We start from the raw sequence: 21,975 nt of genomic DNA on the forward strand, positions 1-21,975 counted from the left end.
GGGATGGGTGTGTGGTAGGCCCGAACCCCAAACTGAATACTTTGGGTGCCAAAACCATAGCCCGAGGGGTGACAAATAAATCAATGGACCATAAGAGAAACCATATTTTGGCTTAGCGTTCCCACCACCACCATTCCCCTGTCTGTCCTTACAGATGTAGAATCTTAATTTGATCACCCTGTTGCAGGATAACTTTCCTGCAATGCAGGACATTTTAAACTTGTAATGTATTTTAGGTTTAAAAAGGCTTCTGAAGTTTGTAATTTCCACGTAGAAATTTCAGACTTGATTTTCCCTTACAAATCAACCCCTAAAATGTTTTATATTAATTTTAATCCACATAATAATTCACATTTCCTGTGGCTGCAGGATTATTTTCCTGCTGTAGCAAACTGGCTCAAATTAAGATCCTACACCTGTATATAGCATCCCCTAAAGCACGTATAGAAAAAATACACGTAACAGTTCATATGTTGCATCATAACTAATGTAGAACTATACAAGTACAAACCACTGAGAACAGCTAGTCAGAGAGAGGAAACAGAGTAAAACCAGCTGTGGTTTTTACTTCACATCTTTTTTCGTATTATTTTTACTTTTGAGATCTATAATGTTTTTCAGCTAGCACCGTTTGTACACAAATACAGGAGAAATGTTTCAGATATGGAAGTGTTCGCAAGGCACTTGTCTTTCTCACACTCTTTCTTTCCTTTCTGTCGTTCTTTTCTCTTTTTTTCCCTACGTGACTAACAGCCGTCCGTCAGCCAGGCCTTATTCAAAGCAAGCAAAACTTTATTTACAAACTTCAACAACACCTCGGTAAAAGTTATCTTCCTGTCTGGTGGAAGATATACTCCTTTAAAACACTCTCTCTCCTCCTCCTCCTCCTCTTCCTCCTCCTTTTCTTCCTCCTCCTCTTCTCCCTCTCTCGCTCCCTTCCCCGCTGCTTAAAAAAATATTCCTCTTTAGTCTCCGCATGCCTTTGTCTCCGTCTGCCTCCTTAGGGAAATTCCTCCGTCCCTCCACTCCATCCCTCCCTTCCTTCCGCTCCATCCCTCTCTCTTTCTGCTGTGGTGTCTCCACTTCCCATGAGTCCTAAGAGTCCTAGAGGAGGTGTGGTCCGCCTGTCCGTTCTTGGCTCTACCAGCGTCGGCAGGTGACGTCGAAGCAGGTGACCATCATGAGGTGAGCCTTGCAGAAGTTGACCCTGGTCTCAAGTCTGTCTGTCACCACCTCTAGAGCCTCCAGGTACTCCAGAGAGTCCACTTCAAACGTCTGCTGCAGGTCAACTATGGGGAGGGGACAGAGAGAGACATTATGTTACAACCATGCTACAGGGACAGAGAGACGGACATATGTTACAGCCATATGACAGGGACAGAGACAGGGACAGAGAGACTGAAATATGTTACAACCAGGGGCAGAGACAGGCCATATCATTACAATGAGTAGAATGGACATTTCTAAAGGAACGGATGTTCTACAGTGGGTGGACAAGGATAGGGGAACTCAATGATAAGTGTAGCAGGTAGAGAAACATTGAGCTCCCCAACATTTATCAACACGATTACTGTAGGTGTCAAGGCTGTGGCTGCAATGCAAGTATGACTCTCTCTCACACACACACACACACACACACACACACACACTTACATTCAGTGGTCCATTTCTCTGGCTCCAGCATCAGGTGCTGTTTGGTCTGTTCCAGCTCTTTCTTCAGCCAGTCGTACTTGGCTCGGACCTCAGATATTCGCTGCTGCCTGTTTTCCAAGTTCTTCAGCTTAGCACTGAAATACATCACTTCCTGATGGAGAGATAGAGAAGAGAGGGGGAGAAAAAGAAAGGAGGGGAGGGAGAGGTGGGTAGAGAGAATGGGAGAGAGAAAGGCCCAGATGAGAAATAGAGAGAGAGTTAGTGGATCAGGCCTTCAGCCAGACTGTAGGTCTGGGAAGCTACTCATTAGACAGAGAACAGAGAGAGTGTTGTGAGGAGAGGAGCGCCATGTTGGCCAGTTATAGTAATGGACATGCCAGGTACAGTACATAAAGACAGTCTACATGAAAGGCCTGGTCACTCCTTCAATCAACAACTATTAAATCTACTACTAGGAAACTCTAACAGCAAGAAGAGGATTATGTTGTTCAACTTTGTGTGTTTTGAACTAAATGTCCTTGTTACATTTTCTCTTCCAATATTTTGCTGACATTTTTTCTTCCTCCACCACCATCTGTCTCACCATCCCTCTCTCTCTCCCCTCCACCTCTCTATCGCTCACCTTGTTCCCTTTCTCTCTCCCTCTCCACCTCGCTCTCCCGCCCCTCCATTCCTTTCTCTCTCCCTCTCCTCCACTCTATCCTGCCCCGCCCCTCCATTCCTTTCTCTCTCCCTCCCCTTCCCTCCATCGCTCTCTGTCTCACCTTGCTGCCTTTCTCTCTCCTCTGAATGCGCTCCACGTCGTCTATCTCGTAGACCTTTATTTCGAAGGGTTCTGTGGTTCCCCTGGGGGCAGGGCGTAGCGGCCCGTCTACCCAGCGTACACCTGGGCTGATGGCAGGCTTCCTGACCGGAGAGGACGAGTCCAGGGTCAGGCTGGGAATCAGACGACGACGCTGGGTACCTAGACACACACGCACACACATACACACACAGACAGAGACGTGTATATATACACACAGTTAATTGGGATACTAGGAGAAGAATATTACTTTTCAGTTTAGTTGTTGCTAAGTAGAATCTATCAATTTTAATTTAATGAAAAACATGAAACACATTAAGATAAATTCATCAGAACTGGTAGAATTTAGTAGATTTTGTCTCTTATCACCGAGAGGACACATCTCTACATCTGTGACTGTGACTGGGTCAGGACACATCTCTACATCTGTGACTGTGACTGGGTCAGGACACATCTCTACATCTGTGACTGTGACTGGGTCAGGACACATCTCTACATCTGTGACTGTGACTGGGTCAGGACACATCTCTACATCTGTGACTGTGACTGGGTCAGGACACATCTCTACATCTGTGACTGTGACTGGGTCAGCACACATCTCTACATCTGTGACTGTGACTGGGTCAGAACACCAGCATACTGACCTGTTGTTTTGTTCTGCTGACAAGGACATGACCATGCTTTAGCTTGACAAAGGCAGCAGGAGTAAACATCATGGCAAATAGCTGATAACCAAACCAGAACAGATAGCTGATAATAGAGCCAAGAGTCAGACACTGCTATTCTGCCAGGCGCTAGCATTGGGGTTGGAGAGCATGGCGAAGGTTGGGGAGGGGGGGGATAGGTTGTGGAGGACTGTGTTCTGGCAACTACACCAATCCAGTACTTATCATGAGTTCCAGAGGGAGAGCCGGGGAGTAGAGGGGAGATGAGAGCAGAGGAGAAGAGAAGAGAGTAAAAACGGAATGGTTCAGAGTGGAGATGGGGAGAGCAGAAGAGAGGAGAGAGAACAGTAGAGAAGAAAAGAGACTGGGAGAAAACGCAGCAGAACAGAACCGAACAGAAGATAAGAGAGGGAAGTAGAGAAGAGGAGAAAGGAGAAAGAGAGCGGGGCGAGAGAGAGAGAGAGAGAGAGAGAGGAGAGATCACAGGGTGGAGAGATAAGCATAGCGGGTCAGTCCCTCTCATCTGACCACTGTGCTGAAATGTACACACACACACAGACACACACACACACACACACACACACACACACACACACACACACAGACACACACACACACAGTGGCCATTTGCATAGAAATTGGCAGACACATCGGCAGACACTTTTTATGAATTCACATACAGGGTAAGGGGGGGGGGGGCATTAATAAGGTTCTGACTGTCTCTTTGTCTCCCAGGTTATAGAAAGGTCACACAGACAGATCTGCTCCGACTCACCACTGAGTCACCCATTTGTACCTTATTACTCTCTACTGCAGCAGGACACAATGGAGAGAGAGAGAGGGAGAGAACGAGGGAGAGAGAGATGGAGAGAAAAGGAGCGAGATAAAGAGAGAGAGAGAGAAACACCAAATAATGCATACAGAGCAGAATTAGGCCGATACCCGCTAATTATCAAAATTCAGAAAAGAGCCGTTAAATTCTACAACCACCTAAAAGGCAGCGATTCCCAAACCTTCCATAACAAAGCCATCACCTACAGAGAGATGAACCTGGAGAAGAGTCCCCTAAGCAAGCTGGTCCTGGGGCTCTGTTCACAAACACAAACAGACCCCACAGAGCCCCAGGACAGCAGCACAATTAGACCCAACCAAATCATGAGAAAACAAAAATATAATTACTGGACACATTGGAAAGAATGAAGCAAAAAACAGAGCAAACTAGAATGCTATTTGGCCCTAAACAGAGAGTACACAGTGGCAGAATACCTGAACACGGTGTCTGACCAAAATTAAGGAAAGCTTTGACTATGTATAGACTCAGTGAGCATTGCCTTGCTATTGAGAGAGGCCACCGTAGGCAGACCTGGCTCTCAACAGAAGACAAGCTATGTGCACACTGCCCACAAAATGAGGTGGAAACTGAGCTGCACTGCCTAACCTCCTGCCAAATGTATGACCATATTAGAGACACATATTTCCCTCAGATTAAACAGACCCACAAAGAATTCCAAAACACATCCAATTTTGATAAACTCCCATTTCTATTGGGTGAAATATCACAGTGTGCCATCACAGCAGCAAGATGTGTGACCTGTTGCCACAAGAAAAGGGCAACCAGTGAAGAACAAAAACCATTGTAAATACAACCCATATTAACAGTGCATTCGGAAAGTATTCAGACCCCTTGACTTTTTCCACATTTTGTTACGTTACAGGCTTATTCTAAAATTGATTAAATAAATGTTATTCCTCATCAATCTACACACAATACCCCATAATGACAAAGCAAAAACATTTTTTTTAGAATTGTTTGCAAATGTATTTAAAAAAACGGAAATATCACATGACTTGGAAAGGCACACACCAGTCTATATAAGGTCCCACAGTTGGCAATGCATGTCAGGGCAAAAACCAAGCCGTGAGGTCGAAGGAATTGTCCGTAGAGCTCCAAGACAGGATTGTGTCAAGGCAAAAATGTCTGCAGCATTGAATGTCCCCAAGAACACAGTGGCCTCCATCATTCTTAAATGGAATAAGTTTTGAACCACTCTTCCTAGAGCTGGCCACACGGCCAAACAGAGCAATAGGGGGAGAAGGGCCTTGGTCAGGGATGTGACCAAGAACCCGATGGTCACTCTGACAGAGGTACAGAGTTCCTCTGTGGAGATTGGAGAACCTTCCAGAAGGACAACCATATCTGCAGCACTCCACCAATCAGGCCTTTATGGTAGAGTGGCCATATGGAAGCCACTCCTCAGTAAACATGCATGACAGCCCTCATGGAGTTTGCCAAAAGGCACCTAAGGACTCTCAGAACATGAGAAACAAGATTCTCTGGTCTGATGAAACCAAGATTGAACTCTTTGGCCTGAATGCCAAGCGTCACGGTGAAGCATGCTGGTGGTAGCATCGTGCTGTGGAGATGTTTTCAGCAGCAGGGACTGTGAGAATAGTCAGGATCAAGTGAAAGATGAACGGATCAAAGTACAGAGAGATCCTTCATGTAAACCTGCTCCAGAGCGCTCAGGACCTCAGACTGGGGCGAAGGTTCACCTTCCAACAGGACAACAACCCTAAGCACACAACCAAGACAATGCAGGAGTGGCTTCGGGACAAGTCTCAATGTCCTTGAGTGGCCCAGCCAGAGCCCGGACTTGAACCTGATCGAACATATTTCAGGAGAGACCTGAAAATAGCTGTGCAGCGACGCTCCTCATCCAACCTGACAGAGCTTGAGAGGATCTGCAGAGAAGAATGTGAGAAACTCCCCCTAATACAGGTGTGCCAAGCTTGTAGTGACATACCCAAGAAGACTTGAGGCTGTAATCGCTGCCAAAGGTGCTTCAACAAAGTACTGAGTAAAGGGTCTGAATACTTATGTAAAAGTGATATTTCCGTTTTTTAAAATACATTTGCAAAAAATTCTAAAAACCTGTTTTTGCTTTGTCATTATGAGGTATTGTGTGTAGATTGATGAGGAATAACATTTATTTAATCCATTTTAGAATAAGGCTGTAACGTAACAAAATGTGGAAAAGGTCAAGGGTTCTGAATACTTTCCGAATGCAGTGTATGTTTATTTATTTTCCCTTTTGTACTTTAACTATTTGCACATTGTTACAACACTGTATGTAGCCATAATATGACATATTTTTGTTGGTATTTTATAAGGATCCCCATTAGCTGTTGCAAAAGCAGCACCTACTCTTCCTGGGGTCCACACAAAACATGAAACATGACATAATACAGAACATCAATAGACAAGAACAGCTCAAGGACAGAACTACATCAATTTTTTTAAAGGCACACATAGCCTACATATCAATACATACACACAAACTATCTAGGTCAAATAGGGGAGAGGCGTTGTGCCGTGAGGTGTTGCTGTATCTGTTTTGTTTAAACCAATATGAGACGGAACCGAGTTCCATGCAATAATGGCTCTATATATTACTGTACGCTTTCTTGAAATTGTTCTGGATTTTGGGACTGTTAAAAGACCCCTGGTGGCATGTCTGGTGGGGTAAGTGTGTGTGTCAGAGCTGTGTGTACATTGAGGGAAAAAAGTATTTGATCCCCTGCTGATTTTGTACGTTTGCCCACTGACAAAGACATGATCAGTCTTTAATTTTAATGGTAGGTTTATTTGAACAGTGAGAGACAGAACAACAACAAAAAAATCCAGAAAAACGGAAGTCAAAATTGTTAGAAATTGATTTGCATTTGAATGAGGGAAAGAAGTATTTGACCCCTCTGCAAAACATGACTTAGTACTTGGTGGCAAAACCCTTGTTGGCAATCACAGAGGTCAGACGTTTCTTGTAGTTGGCCACCAGGTTTGCACACATCTCAGGAGGGATTTTGTTCCACTCCTCTTTGCAGATCTTCTCCAAGTCATTAAGGTTTCGAGGCTGACGTTTGGCAACTCGAACCTTCAGCTCTCTCCACAGATTTTCTATGTGATTAAGGTCTGGAGACTGGCTAGGCCACTCCAGGACCTTAATGTGCTACTTCTTGAGCCACTCCTTTGTTGCCTTGGCTGTGTGTTTTGGGTCATTGTCGTGCTGGAATACCCATCCACGACCCATTTACAATGCCCTGGCTGAGGGAAGGAGGTTCTCACCCAAGATTTGACGGTACATGGCCCCATCCATCGTCCCTTTGATGCGGTGAAGTTGTCCTGTCCCCTTAGCAGAAAAACACCCCCAAGGCATAAAGTTTCCACCTCAGTGTTTGACGGTGGGGATGGTGTTCTTGGGGTCATAGGCAGCATTCCTCCTCCTCCAAACACGGCAAGTTGAGTTGATGCCAAAGAGCTTGATTTTGGTCTCATATGACCACAACACTTTCACCCAGTTCTCCTCTGAATCATTCAGATGTTCATTGGCAAACTTCAGACGGCCCTGTATATGTGATTTCTTGAGCAATAGGGGGAGCCAGAAATCTTTCTGATTGAGAGGGGGTCAAATACTTATTTCCCTCATTAAAATGCAAATCAATTTATAAAATGTTTGACATGCTTTTTTCTGGATTTTTTTGTTGTTATTCTGTCTCTCACTGTTCAAATAAACCTACCATTAAAATTATAGACTGATCATTTCTTTGTCAGTGGGCAAACGTGCAAAATCAGCAGGGGATCAAATACTTTTTTCCCTCTTTGTAAGTTGGCTATGCAAACAATTTGGGATTTTCAACACAATGTTTCTTATAAAAAGAAGAAGTGACGCAGTCAGTTTCTCCTCCTCTTAGCCAAGAGAGACTGGCATGCATAATATTTATATCAGCCCTCTGATTACAGCAAGACGTGCCGCTCTGTTCTGGGCCAGCTGCAGCTTAACTAGGTCTTCCCTTGCACCACTTGACCACACGACTGGACAATAATCAAGATAAGACAAACTAGAGCCTGCAGGACTTGCTTTTTGGAGTGTGGTGTCAAAAAAGCAGAGCATCTCTTTAAGGACAGACCTCTCCCCATCTTTACAACCATTGAATCTATATGTTTTTACCATGACAGTTTACAATCTAAGGTAACACCAAGTAATTTAGTCTCCTCAACTTGTTCAACCGCCACACCATTCATTACCATATTCAGCTGAGGTCTAGAACTTAGGGAATGATTTGACCAAATACAATGCTCTTAGTTTTAGAGATGTTCAGAAACAGTTTATTACTGGCCACCCATTCCAAAACAGACTGCAACTCTTTGTTAAGGGTTTCAGTGACTTCATTAGCTGTGGTTGCTGATGTGTACAGTATATGGTTGAATCATCAGCATACATTGACACACATGCTTTGTTTAATGCCAGTGGCAGGTCATTGGTAAAAATAGTAAAGAGTAGAGGGCCTAGAAAGCTGCCCTGCGGAATCACCACACTTTACATGTTTATTTAGAGAAGCTTCCATTAAAGAAAACCCTTTGAGTTCTATTAGATAGATAGCTCTGAATCCACGATACGGCAGAGGTTGAAAAGCCATAACACATACGTTTTGTTAACAACAGGTTATGGTCAATAATATCAAAGGCTGCACTGAAATCTAAATGTTTCCATCTCTCCCAAACTAACTTTACAAAATTCAAACTTGCAATACTTTCTTTTTATTATTAGTTTTTTTTATGCATGAATACGATGGCTCACTGTTCGTTGTTGGAATGACCTGCCTAAGTTTGCCAACTTTGCCAATGAAGTAATCTTTTAAATAATTGGCAACATCAAATGGTTTTGATGAATAAGCCATCTGATTCAATGAAAGATGGTGCTGAATTTGTCTTTCTGCCCATAATTTCATTTAAAGCACTCCAAAGTTTCTTTCCATCATTCTTTATATAATTGATCTTAGCTTCATAATACATTTTCTTCTTCTTTTTGTTGAGTTTAGTCACATCATTTCTCAATTTGCAGTAAGTCAGCCGGTCAGATGTGCAGCCAAACTTATTAGCCACTCCTTTTGCCCCATCTCTTTCAACCATACAGTTTTTCAATTCCTCATCAATCCATGGAGCCTTAACAGTTCTAACAGTCAATTTCTTAACAGGTGCATGTTTATCAATAATTGGAAGAAGCAATTTAATACATTCATCAAGTGCAGCATCTGGATGCTCCTTATTCGTCACATCAGACCAACAAATATTTTTAACATCATCCACATAAAAGTCACAGCAAAATCTTTTGTATGATCTATTATACTCTATTTTAGGCCCAGTTTCGGAACTTTGGCTTTCCTGGATATAGCCACTATATTGTGATCACTGCATCCAACGGGTATGGATACAGCCTTAGAACAAAGTTCTACAGTATTAGTAAAGATGTGATCGATAGATGTGGATGATCTTGTGTTTGTAAACACCCTGGTAGGTTGATGAATAACCTGAACCAGATTCCAGGCACTGGTTACAGTGGTCCTCTGTAGCTCAATTGGTAGAGCATGGCGCTTGTAACGCCAGGGTAGTGGGTTCGATCCCCGGGACCACCCATACGTAAAAATGTATGCACACATGACTACGTCGCTTTGGATAAAAGCGTCTGCTAAATGGCATATTATTATTATTAAAAGCTTCCTCTTGAGCAGACAGCTTGATGAAAACCAGTCAATATTCAGGTCCCCAAGAAAGTAGACCTCTCTGTTTACATCACGTACACTATCAAGCATTTCACACATATAATTTAGATACTGACTGTTAGCAATTGGTGGCCTATAGCAACACACCAAAAGAAAAGGCTTTAGATGTGCCAAGTGAACCTGCAACCTCTACACTTCAATAACATTTGACATAAGATCTTCTCTTAGTATTACAGGGATATGGCTCTGAATATATACAGCAACACCTCCTCCATAAGCATTTCTGTCTCTTCTATAGATGTTATATCCTTGTATTGCTACTGCTGTATCATCAAATGAATTATCTAAGTGAATCCCAGAAATGGCTAATATATGAATGTTATCTGATGTTAGCAAGTTATTTATTTCATGAACCTTATTTATAAGGCTACATATAATTATATGGGCTATTTTCATCCCTTTCCTGGGTAGCTTGTCAGAGATAGACATAATATGGAAAAGAGCAAACAAAGCAAGATAAATAAATATACATTCAGCAGTCCATTAATCAATTGTTGTGTGTAAGTGTGCGTGTGTGTGCTGTGGGGTTGAAGCTACGAACCCATAGGCTTGGCTCTCTCATCCCTTCCAGGCTTCTGGGAGGGAGAGTGGACAATTAACCTGTCATAGCGGATGTAAACAATGTCCCCAGGTGCTCTGGCACCTTTCATAGCTGGGATAAGTTATTTCCTCTTCTGGCGCACATTTTCAGGATAGTCCTCGTTCAGGAAGATATACATTCCTCTCAAGTTCTTGGTTCTTTCCAGAACAGCTACCTTGTCCTTGAACCTCAGGAACTTGACCTGGGCCTGTCACCTGGGCCGGTGGTGGTCTTCCAGTTCTGTGGGTGCGCTCCACCTCAATCTTCCTGTGGTACATCTTCAATTTCTCCGAGATCATTTCCCTCACTTTGTCCTCAGACTCCGTCCAGGTCTCATGTGGAGATTCTGCAATTCCGTCCATAATCTGATTTCCCCTTCATTGTTATCATGGATTCACACACAGAACTGATTTCCTTTCTTAATGACTTACAGATTGCAGTCATCTTGCCGTTCTCTTGTTTAAACTCATCGAGCTGACCCTGGGAGAACTGCAAACTATTCTTCAGGTCCTGGACCTCTCTGGTCAGATCATCCATTCCTTTATTAGTTGACTCCACCAGTATTTGTACAAAACACTTGAAGCTATTTTCTTGTTGTTGTAACAACTGCTTGTAGAACTATTTTTGTTCGTTTAAAAGATCCTTCAGCTGTGATAGAGAGACACCACAGTCCTCAATGGTACTCCCGCCGGCTTTGGTCCTTGTCATGGTCATGCTTGGGGTCATTGTCCATTTGGAAGACCCATTTGCGACCAAGCTTTAACTTCCTGACTGATGTCTTGAGATGTTGCTTCAATATATCCACTTTCCTTCCTCATGATGCCATCTATTTTGTGAAGTGCACCAGTCCCTCCTGCAGCAAAGCACCCCCACAGCATGATGCTGCCACTCCCGTGCTTCACGGTTGGGATGGTGTTCTTCGGCTTACAAGCCACCCCCTTTTCCTCCTAACATAACGATGGTCACTATGGCAGTTAATTGTTTAATCAGACCAGAGGACATTTCTCCAAAAAGTACGATCTTTGTCCCCATGTGCAGCTGCAAACCGTAGTCTGGCTTTTTTATGGTGGTTTTGGAGCAGTGGGTTCTTCCTTGCTGAGCGGCCTTTCAGGTTATGTCGATATAGGACTTGTTTTACTGTGGATATATATACTTTTGTACCTGTTTCCTCCAGCATCTTCACAATGTCCTTTGCTGTTGTTCTGGGATTGATTTGCACTTTTCGCACCAAAGTACGTTCATCTCTAGGAGACAGAATGCGTCTCTTTCCTGAGCGGTATGACGGCTGCGTGGTGCCATGGTGTTTATACTTGCGTACTATTGTTTGTACAGATGAACGTGGTACCTTCAGGCATTTGGCAATTGCTCCCAAGGATGAACCAGACTTGTGGAGGTCTACAATTTTTTTTCTGAGGTCTTGGCTGATTTCTTTTGATTCTCCCATGATGTCAAGCAAAGAGGCATTGAGTTTGAAGGTAGGCCTTGAAATACATCCACAGTTACACCTCCAATTGACTCAAATGATGTCAATTAGCCTATCAGAAGCTTCTAAAGCCATGACATAATTTTCTGGAATTTTCCAAGCTGTTTAAAGGCACAGTCAACTTAGTGTATGTAAACTTCTGACCCACTGGAATTGTGATACAGTGAATTATAAGTGAAATAATCTATCTGTAAACAATTGTTGGAAAAATGACTTGTGTTATGCACAAAGTAGATGTCCTAACCGACTTGTCAAAACTATAGTTTGTTAACAAGAAATTTGTGGAGTTGTTGAAAAACGAGTTTTAATGACTCCAACCTAAGTGTATGTAAACTTCCGACTTCAACTGTAGGTTACGCTGTTACTCCTCACAGATCCAGACAGGGCAGGTCGCAGGGAAGATTGGAAACAGCAACCATCAGCAGGGATATAGACAGCCACAAGCCCGGGACAATCCGCGGTCCCAGCCACAATGGTTCAAGCCCTCAAGAAAACCCTGCTAACTCAAAAGTTAGCTACTAAGAAACTTTTCAATACAATTTCTAAAGAACAAACTTTCCAAAACAACAAACTGAGCTCTCCCTCGTTCCGCGTTTGAAATGTCTTTATTCCTTTGGAACTTTTGTGAGTGTTATGTTTACTGTTATTTTTTTAAACGTTTATTTCACTTTTGGTTATTATCTATTTCACTTGCTTTGGCAATGTAAACATATGTTTCCCATGCCAATAAAGCCCTTTGAATTGAATTGAATTTCCCCCATGCAAGCCTCTCTCTATCCTCCATCCCCCCTTCCTCTCTCTCTCTTTGCTGGAGCAAGCACAGGCAGGGCTGTGTTGGCCTGGGTTCTGCATGTCTAAATCAACCATAGACAAGCCTGATCACTGTTCCCTCTCACTGTACCTCTGGATGGTAGGGGGGGAGAGGGAGAGGTGGAGGGTAAGAAGAGAGGGAGAGTTGAGGGGATGGAGGGCAGCTTTGGAGAGGTAGGGGGTGGCAAGGGGGCCCAGCCTAGAAGGGAAGGAGAGGGAGGAGGGTAAGAGAGGGGAGGAAGGGAGAGGAAGGGAGGGAGAGGGAGGGAGGGAGAGGGAGCGGAATGGAGGGAGGGAGGGAGGGAGGGAGGGAGGGAGGGAGCGGAATGGAGGGAGGGAGGGAGGGAGGGAGATGGAGGGAGGGTACATACGTTTCCTGGGTCCACCCACCACAGAACCCTGCCGTCTGTCTGCCCAACAAGATTACTCTCACTACCAACCTCTCACGGGTGAGGGGAGAGGGAGGGATGGGGTGATGAGGTGAAACTGAATATTGTTCTTTTTTTCTATTCAAGACAGAGTATGCACTTGAGGTTGAGTATGAGAATACTAGCTATGTTACTAGGGTTAGTGTTAGTTGAACCATTTGTTGAATATCTATGAACCACCTGTAATGGAACTGACCAAATAAAGTGTTAACCTTTACATAAAGAAGTTTTAAAAAATACAATTTCAGTGCTGTATATAAATGGAACAGAGAAAAAAAAAACAGAAAAGAAAGGAAACCTTATGAGCAAAATACATAAACAATACGTATTTTCAACGTCTTGTGCTCACTGGGAAGCAGTATTAAAGGAGCTGACCTGTGCTGTTGTTCTTCTTCTTGTTGTTCTTGAGGCTGCGGCGGCTGCTGCTGCTGGTGGCTGAGCTGTGTTCACTCAGAGAGTCCTGGGCAGAGGAGGTGCTTCCTGTGGCCTCGCTGTCCCTCAACATGCTCTCATAGCCACTGCTGCCCCCGCTGTGATAGAACAGGGCTGTCTTCCCCATGGCCGGGGGCAGCTCTCCACTCAGAACACTGCTGTTGTCACTGGCATGACCGCTGCTGCAGCGATGCGGCCGCCTGGGCGCTGTGATCTTACTGTAGGGAGACGGGAGGGTGTGGACCACCAAGGGTCTCTCCTCTCCCTGTACCCCGCCACCAACTCCACCCCCTCCAGCGCCCCTCTCCTCCCCAGCCTCTGAGCCTCCTCCTCGGTTGTGACCAGCGGATCGAGAGCCTCCGCTGCCCTGGAGCAGCTCGGAGATGCGTCCGTTGACGGCTCTCAGAGGCAGCTTGGCGGCCAGGCCCCCCACTCGGTTGCGACTCAGAGACTGGGTGGACCAGGAGCCAGAGCTGGGTGCCTGGTTCTGGCCCTGGCTGGAGGTCTGACTCTGGGACTGGGACTGGGGCTGGGGCTGGGGCTTGCCGTTGGGAGGCAGGCTGGAGCTGCGGTTGACAGACTGGGGCAGAGACTTGGTGGAGAAGCTGAGTGTCTTGGTGCTGGAGGCCGACAGGCTCCGGGCCTTAGGGCTGGCCATCAGGAGCTTGCTGACCGCTGAGATCTTGGACTGGCTCGACTTGGGTGACTGGGGAGCGCTGCTAGATCTGTTTCCGTTAGGGGAGGAGGATGACAATGAGCCGCCGCGTCCGGTACGTGGCATGGTGCACTCCCCCCTCCCCCCTCCGGCTGCCCCCTTCCAGCCCAGGGAGCTGAGGGCTTCCCCACTCTCCGGAGAGAGACAGTCGTAGTAGGGGCCGTGAGAGCTGTGACCTCCATCGGACCGACCCAGAGAGTTGGTTCTGTTAGCCAGTTGCTCTAGTTTAGCACTGAACAACCTGCTGCTCTCCACATTGCACCCCTTCTGTTTCCCTCCACCTCCTCCAAGCATGCCCAGGTCCTCCGGGGTGCTCCCCAAGAAGGAGAGGCCATGGCTGGCTGCGTGCAGGGGGCAGAGGGGGCCTCCTGCCCGGTTCTTCTGGTCCAGACTGGACTTGCGTACTGGTGGCAGCGGTGGGATCCCTTTCTGGCGGGAAAACAGGCCTTGTTTCCCGGAATACCCCCTTCGGTCCAGGGTCGCCCTAGGACTACAGGGGGTGGAGGAGGTGACCCCCAGGCCTCGGTACTCCCCCCCTCCTCCGTTAGCGTCGCAGCGGAGTGGGTCCTCGTCCAGGCCGTCGTGGCGGTTGAGCCGGTGCCAGCCGCGGGGCAGACTGGCAGTGTGCAGGATGTCGGCAGAGTAGACAGGAGTCACAAGACACTCCCCAGAACTGACCAGCATCATCTCAGAGCCGCCCACTACCCTCTTACAGGAGTCTGGAGAGGAGATGGCTTCACCGCTGCTGGAGCTGCGACGGTCCCCTCCATAGCCACTGTCCACCCTGCTCGCCCTATCGCCCTGGGGCCAGGCCTGGCTGCTCTTAGCTGGGTCTGTCTTGACTGGTGGCTCCACCACCCTCTTCTCTGGCTTCACCTCACACACCAGCTCCTTGGGTCTCACGTCCACCCTGTCTCTCTTCATCCAGGGGTCATCAAAGCTGAGCTCACTGGACATGGAGGCCAGGACCAGGGCTGGGGCTGGGGCAGGCTTGGGTGGGTCCTTGGGCAGCAAGTGAGTCTTGGTAAGGGAGGAAAGTATGACCATGGGTTTGACGGCCACACAGGGGTGGACTGTAATGTTGGTCTTGAAGGGGAGGAAGTTGCTGGAGGCCCCCAGGGTCTGCATGTTGGAGAGGGTGATGGTGGTCTTACCCAGGGAGGGGGGCAGTCTCTTCAGCCTCTCTTTAGTCTCCCTCCCTTTCTCATCTCCAGACAATGCTACTTCACTCTCAGGAGTCTTCCATCCTCCAGAACCCAGGGATGCCTCGTCCTGCTCCTCTCCCCCACAGAGAGGGACCTGTGTGGGGTCTGGTTCGGCCAGAGCCTCCCCGTGTCCATGGGACTGGCTGAAGCTGTGCAGAGACTGATCTCCGTCGCTCCCAGCACTCAGGTCACTTAGCCACGATGAGATGGATGACCGTCGGCTAGGCACCGCCGCCATCGCCTCTCCTTCCACGTGAAGCTTTGCCATGCTGACCTCCGCCATGGCGATCACTCCGGCGACGGAGGCGGTTGTCATGGTGATCACCCTGGTGGTCGTAGCAACGACAGTAGTGTTGTTTCCATAGCGCTCCAGGTCCTCGCTGATGCTGCTGATGATGGAGACAGGGCGGGACCCCGAGGCCAGGGTGGTGACGGAACAGTCGCTGCTGAAGCTACTGATGCTGGTGGGACGGCCGCCACTCTCCAGCAGGCCCCGGACCTCGAGCCCCTCCTTACACCCCAGGGTGAATACCAGCTCGTCTTCCCCCATAGAGCGAGGGTCGGCTGGGATGGAGGAGTGGTTGAGGGCTGGAGCTGGGGCTATGGGAGGTAGCGAGAGATGGGAAGAAGAAAGAGAGAGAACAGACAAGGAAAGGAGAGCAGGGACAAATTGAGAAAACTTAAGGAAACCTGTAATTATTTGTTATTTTTCTATTTTTCTGATTTTCTGTTTTTTTTTACTTATCTATTTTTTACTTAACACTAATTTTTACTTAAAACTGCATTGTTGGTTAAGGGCTTGTAAGTAAGCATTTCACTGTAAGGTCTACACCTGTTGTATTCGGTGCATGTGACAAATACAATTTGATTTGATTTGATCATACGTAAAAATCTTCTTCAAAAAACTATTGTAACAGTCACAGTAACAGAACAAAGAGCAACACATACCATCCCTGCGTCCATCCAGAGGAATCTGAGGTACATCCTCATCACACAGCGTCTCAGCCGACCCCAGGCTAGCAGACAAGGAGTTGGTTCGTTTGAGGACCCGGGGACTCATCCTCACAGGGGAGGTCCTGGACAGGGACACCGGCTGCAGCAGGGACTCTGTAGAGGACCTCCCACTGTCTGCCAGGCTGTCTGCAGTAGACAGACTCTGGCAGGACAAAGGGGGCGTTCCCGGCATCACACCCTTCTGGGTGTAGACCTGGATAATAATCATAATCATATATTGGATTATATAGTGCTTTTCAATGACCCAAAGATGCTTTACAGTGATGCAGTACATTTTCATGGAAATGCATTTTATGAGGTCAGTGTTAAAACTCAACACAATAATTGTATAAATACAACCAAAGACAGTAGAGGGGGTGTCAAAGCCAGATAGTGTACCTTGCAGCGCTGTGAGGGTGAGGAGGGAGGTCTGTAGTCAGAGGTCTTGGTAAGAGAGGCGATGCCCAGCCGAGGAGAGCCCAGGGGGCGTGGCTTCCCATCACTGCTACTGCCGGCGCTCAGAGACTCACGACTGTCAATCAAATAAAAAGGAATAGAAATAGAAAAGGAAATAGAAGCTATTAAGAACAAACATACCTTCATGACACATATAAATTATAAGTCAGTTGATAAAACTATACAAACTAATGTAGGTTTTGTGTTGTGTTTCGTGTGGATCCCAGAGAGAGTAGCTGTTGCAGTGTCACTGTAATAATGGAGATCCAAACAAACAAACAAATAGTTCTTACCTGTCATGGAGGCTGGCACTCTTGTCCCTCTGTAGAGGGTTGGTGTTGGTGTGTCCTGCTCCACTGCTACCAGTCACACTGCGGCTGCCGGTCAGGCTCAGACTCTCTATCATGGTCTGGGCCAGTTCTGCCTCCTCCACCACCTCCCTGATCTCCTGGAGCTGCTGGTCGTTGGACATCCTCCTGGGGGGCTCTACCTCCTCCACCTCCACCCCTTCCTTACGCCCCGTCTCAGACCCCGGGGGAACCAGGGTGTCGGGCTTAGCCCCCCTGTTAGCCGGCACCTCCTCGAAAGGGAACTTGGCCACCTCCTCGCTCCAGTCGATACACTCCAGACGCTCCTGCAGCTCAGCGAAGGTGTTGCACTTCAGGCATTCTGCCCCTTCCTCTGGCACGGAGGGCAGGGGCTGACCCAGGGGCTGGAGGAGGGGGAGCGGGGACTGGTTGAGGATGGTGAGGTGCTCGGTAGGCAGGGTAGGGAGTTGGGTGTGTGTCTGTATAGGGACAGGCTGAGGCTGGGCCCGGGGGAGTACTGTCTGCTGCTGCTGTTGTAGAGGTGGCGTAGTCGGCACGACGCCAGACTCGGCTTTGCTCTTCAGCAGAGCAGGGATGATGGGGACGAATTCTGGCGGGCCCTCATTGTCAGTCAGCTCGCGGTCTGAGATGGCGCCCCCATTGGGGCCCACATAGATGACGGTGTCGCAGGACTGCTCGCTGCTGGAGTAGTTGTCTGGGTCGCTGGAGAGGTGCAGCAGAGGCAGGTCTGAGTCTGCAGAGCTACGGGAGTGGAACGGTCTCAGGTGAGTGGGGCGACGCATTCCCCCCTCCTCACACGAACTCTCACCCCCTGACGAACTGGACGTGTATTGCTGAAAGAGAGAGGGGGATGTGAAAATGGATGAGAAAAAAAAACACTTGTTTAAATAAACCAATTAGAATCTACATTTAATTGACCTATCATTGTAATAGTGTCATCAAGTTACTGTCACGATCGTTGACTGATGAAGAGACGGACCAAGGCGCAGCGTGATAAGCGTACATTCTTTATTTAGTACACACACGAACCAAAACAACAAACGAAACGATACGTGAAGTCCTAGGTTATACACAAAACCTTACGGAACAAGATCCCACAACCTAACATGCCAAAAGGCTGCCTAAGTATGGTCCCCAATCAGAGACAACGAGATACAGCTGCCTCTGATTGGGAACCACCCTGGCCAACATAGATCCACACGATCTAGAAACTAAAACATAGAAAATGTAACAGAAACTCCACACCCTGGCTCAACATAAGAGCCAGGGCGTGACAGTTACATCAATACTGAAAGTAAACTTATTTACTGAAATATCAATATGGACATATAGAAGTTGAGCCCCTGAAAAAGAACTGTGAAATTTATGAGCAATGTAATGTACTGATTGATTGAATGATTGATTGAATTAATGATTGATTGAATGACTGAATGATTGAACGATTGAATGATTGATTGAATAATTGATTGAATGATTGATTGAATGAAAGATTGATTAATTGATCATGTATGTACCATGCTGACTTTGGTCTTCTTCTTCTTCATGCGGAGGACGCGTGAGGCAATCTGGATGGTGGAGAGCGTGTCAGAGAAGTTGCTAGGCGACGAGGAGATGTGAGCGATCATGGTAGTCCGGCAGTTCATGTTGCCCAGCGACTCTCTCAGTAGCATGGACAGCTTACTGTCCCTGGAACACACACACACGTTACATAACACACACACACACACACAAACACAGGCATAAGCACACATACTGTACGTACAGGCACACGCTCACACTCACACACACAGGCACATGTGCATTGGACACACACACACACACACACACACACACACACACACACACACACACATACAGGTCTGCAGGATACATCTATCATACTGCTAAAATCACTGTTCCCCTCCATGGTTCTACCCATGATGTTTTAACAAGGTGGTTCTGCTGGGTAAATATTTATAATAAATAAATATGTATTTCATGAACCAACACTTGGCTTTTCCCCCACTTACTAGCTCTGACTTTGCAGATACAGTGCCGTCAGAAAGTATTCACACCCCTTGACTCTTTCCAGAATTTGTTGTGTTACAGCCTGAATTTAAGATGGATTAAATTGAGATATTTTGTCACTGGCCTACACACAATACTCCATAATGTCAGAGTGGAATTTTTACAAATTAATTAAAAATGAAAAGCTGAAATGTCTTGAGTTAAGCCTAAATAAGTTCAGGAGTAAAAATGTGCTTAACAACTCACATAATACGTTGCATGGACTGTGTGCAATAATAGTGTTTAACATGAATGTGGTCCTCTGTAGCTCAGCTGGTAGAGCACGGCGCTTGTAACGCCAAGGTAGTGGGTTCGATCCCCGGGACCACCCATACACAAAAATGTATGCACGCATGACTGTAAGTCGCTTTGGATAAAAGCGTCTGCTAAATGGCACATTATTATTATTATGAATGACTAGCTCATCTCTGTACCCCACAGATACAATTATTGGTAAGGTCTAGCAGTCGAGCAGTGAACTTCAAACACAGATTCAACCAGACCAGGGAGGTTTTCCAATGCCTCACAAAGAAGGGCACCGATTGGTAGATGGGTTAAAATAAAATAAAAAGCAGACATTGAATATCCCTTTGAGCATGGTGAAGTTATTAAGTTTAACTTCGGATGGTGTATCAATACACCCAGTCACTGCAAAGATACAGGTGACCTTCCTAACTCAGTTGTCGGAGAGGAAGGAAACCGCTCAGTGATTTCACCATGAGGCCAATGGTGACTTTAAAACAGTTACAGGGTTTAATGGCTGTGATAGGATAAAACTGAGGATGGATCAACAACATTGTCGTTACTCTACAATACTAACCTAATTGACAGAGTGAAAAGAAGGAAGCCTCTACAGAATACAAATATTCCAAAACATACATCCTGTTTGCAACAAGGCACTAAAGAAAAACTGCAAAAAATGTGGCAAAGCAATTTACTTAAGTGTTATATTTGGGGCAAATCCAAAACAACACATTACTGAGTACCACTCTCCATATTTTCAAGCATAGTGGTGGCTGCATCATGTTATGGGTATGCTTTTAATCAATAAGGACTGGGGAGTTTATCAGCATAAAAAATAAACGGAATGGAGCTAAGCACAGGCAAAGTCCTAGAGGAAAACCTGGTTCACTAGGAGATAAATTCACCTTTCAGCATGGCAATAACCTAAAACACAAGGCCAAATCTACACTGGAGTTGCTTACCAAGAAGGCAGTGAATGTTCCTGAGTGGCCGAGTTACAGTTTAGACTTAAATCTACTTGTAAATCTATGGCAAGACCTGAAAATGGTTGTCTAGCAATGATCAACAACCAATTTGACAGAACTTGAAGAATTTTGAAACGAATAATGGGCAAATGTTGCACAATCCAGGTGTGGAAAGCTCTTAGAGACTTAACCAGAAAGACACAATGTGATATTTCTGTATTACATTTTCAATACATTTGTAAACATTTCAAAAAAGATGTTTTCTCTTTCTAATTATAGGGTATTGTGTGTAGCTGTGAGGAAAAACATCAATTTAATCCATTTTGAATTCAGGCTGTAACACAACAAAATGTGGAATAAGTCAAGGGGTATGAATACTTTTTGAAGGCACTGTAGCTACTTTATTGAGGAAAAATGTACTTGTACTATGACTGTGATATGTGGTTGTCCCACCTAGCTATCTTAAGATGACCTCCAGATCTGAGCATTACAGATGGGACAGGAGCTGCCTGTAGGACTGTGTGTTTATTTAAAGCTCTCCCTGTCCTGTGTTTGGCATAGGGTTAATTGTCTCTCTCTCTGTGTGTGTGTGTGTGTGTGTATATGTGTTAACTACTGTGAGCTGTTTGGGACCCTCAGGGCTGAATGGAGCTCGGGCTCCTCTGTGGCGCAATACCTCATGCTGCTGTCCTCCTTTTATAGAAACACAGCCCCCAGCCAGCCATCCAGCCCCCACCCCCACCCTTGCTTTCTCTGTAGCTAGGTTTCCATCCAAATGGCGACAGATATGAATATTCTAAAATCTGCATCAATAAAATATGCGCATTTTCCCACCAGAGATGTGTTTCCATCAAATTGACTTGTTGCGGATAAAAGTATTTGCGTGATGACGTAGTGCACATAAACATTACTTGTGCGGTTAAATTCCTGTGTACCGAATAAAACAAACAAGTTAAATGGGTTTCCATCGCATTTTCAACTCTACTGATGGTTTTCTCACAAAAAAAATTGCGTTATACTGTATATGCGCCCACTCTGCTATTGGCTCTAGCCAACAGCTCGCAGATACAGTGCAGGTCTAGCCTACTACATGATGAGATTATTTTGGATGAAAGAGCGAGATTATTTTTATTTGTCAAATGGCAACCAAGCATCGATCATCATATCACCAGAATAAGACCCTCGATATTTATTGGAAAGGAGCATCAAGCTCATCACCGTGCACTTTCACCACCCTGTGAAGTTCATCATAAACTGCATGCTTTCCAGAGTCGTAGTGGGAGGACCACACAACATGTCATCACGTGACTCCAAGTTTACTTCAGTAGGATGATTATTATATAAATATTTGTGCATAAAAGCATTTCCACTGCCATTTCTTGAATTAATACATTTTACCAACACAAAGATCCCACCTTTTCTAGCGTATTTTGTTTTGTCGACATTGTTTTGTTTCCATCAGGCCTGTCATGACATTTCGTATCTGACATGTGCTTTACTCGCATAAAAAGGTTGATGAAAACCTGTTTACTGCCCCAGGTCTCTCTCTCTC

At 45.9% G+C, this 21,975-nt stretch overlaps 1 protein-coding gene across 1 annotated transcript in view; it reads right to left on the reverse strand.

The window, feature by feature from the left end:
- Positions 1–253: 253 nt before the first annotated feature.
- Positions 254–21,975, reverse strand: part of kif26ba (kinesin family member 26Ba) — a 183,242-nt gene continuing 161,520 nt past the window's right edge. The window contains exons 12-19 of the mRNA XM_041847853.2: positions 18,684–18,855; positions 17,134–18,002; positions 16,784–16,916; positions 16,340–16,598; positions 13,415–15,991; positions 2,418–2,617; positions 1,654–1,804; positions 254–1,289 (exon numbers count right to left, since the gene is read on the reverse strand). Coding sequence (XP_041703787.2) covers positions 1,141–1,289; positions 1,654–1,804; positions 2,418–2,617; positions 13,415–15,991; positions 16,340–16,598; positions 16,784–16,916; positions 17,134–18,002; positions 18,684–18,855 — 4,510 coding nt within the window. The 3' untranslated portion in view covers positions 254–1,140. The remainder of the gene's footprint in view (positions 1,290–1,653; positions 1,805–2,417; positions 2,618–13,414; positions 15,992–16,339; positions 16,599–16,783; positions 16,917–17,133; positions 18,003–18,683; positions 18,856–21,975) is intronic.

Source organism: Coregonus clupeaformis, chromosome 25 (assembly GCF_020615455.1).
Source record: "Coregonus clupeaformis isolate EN_2021a chromosome 25, ASM2061545v1, whole genome shotgun sequence".
NCBI lineage: Eukaryota > Metazoa > Chordata > Actinopteri > Salmoniformes > Salmonidae > Coregonus > Coregonus clupeaformis.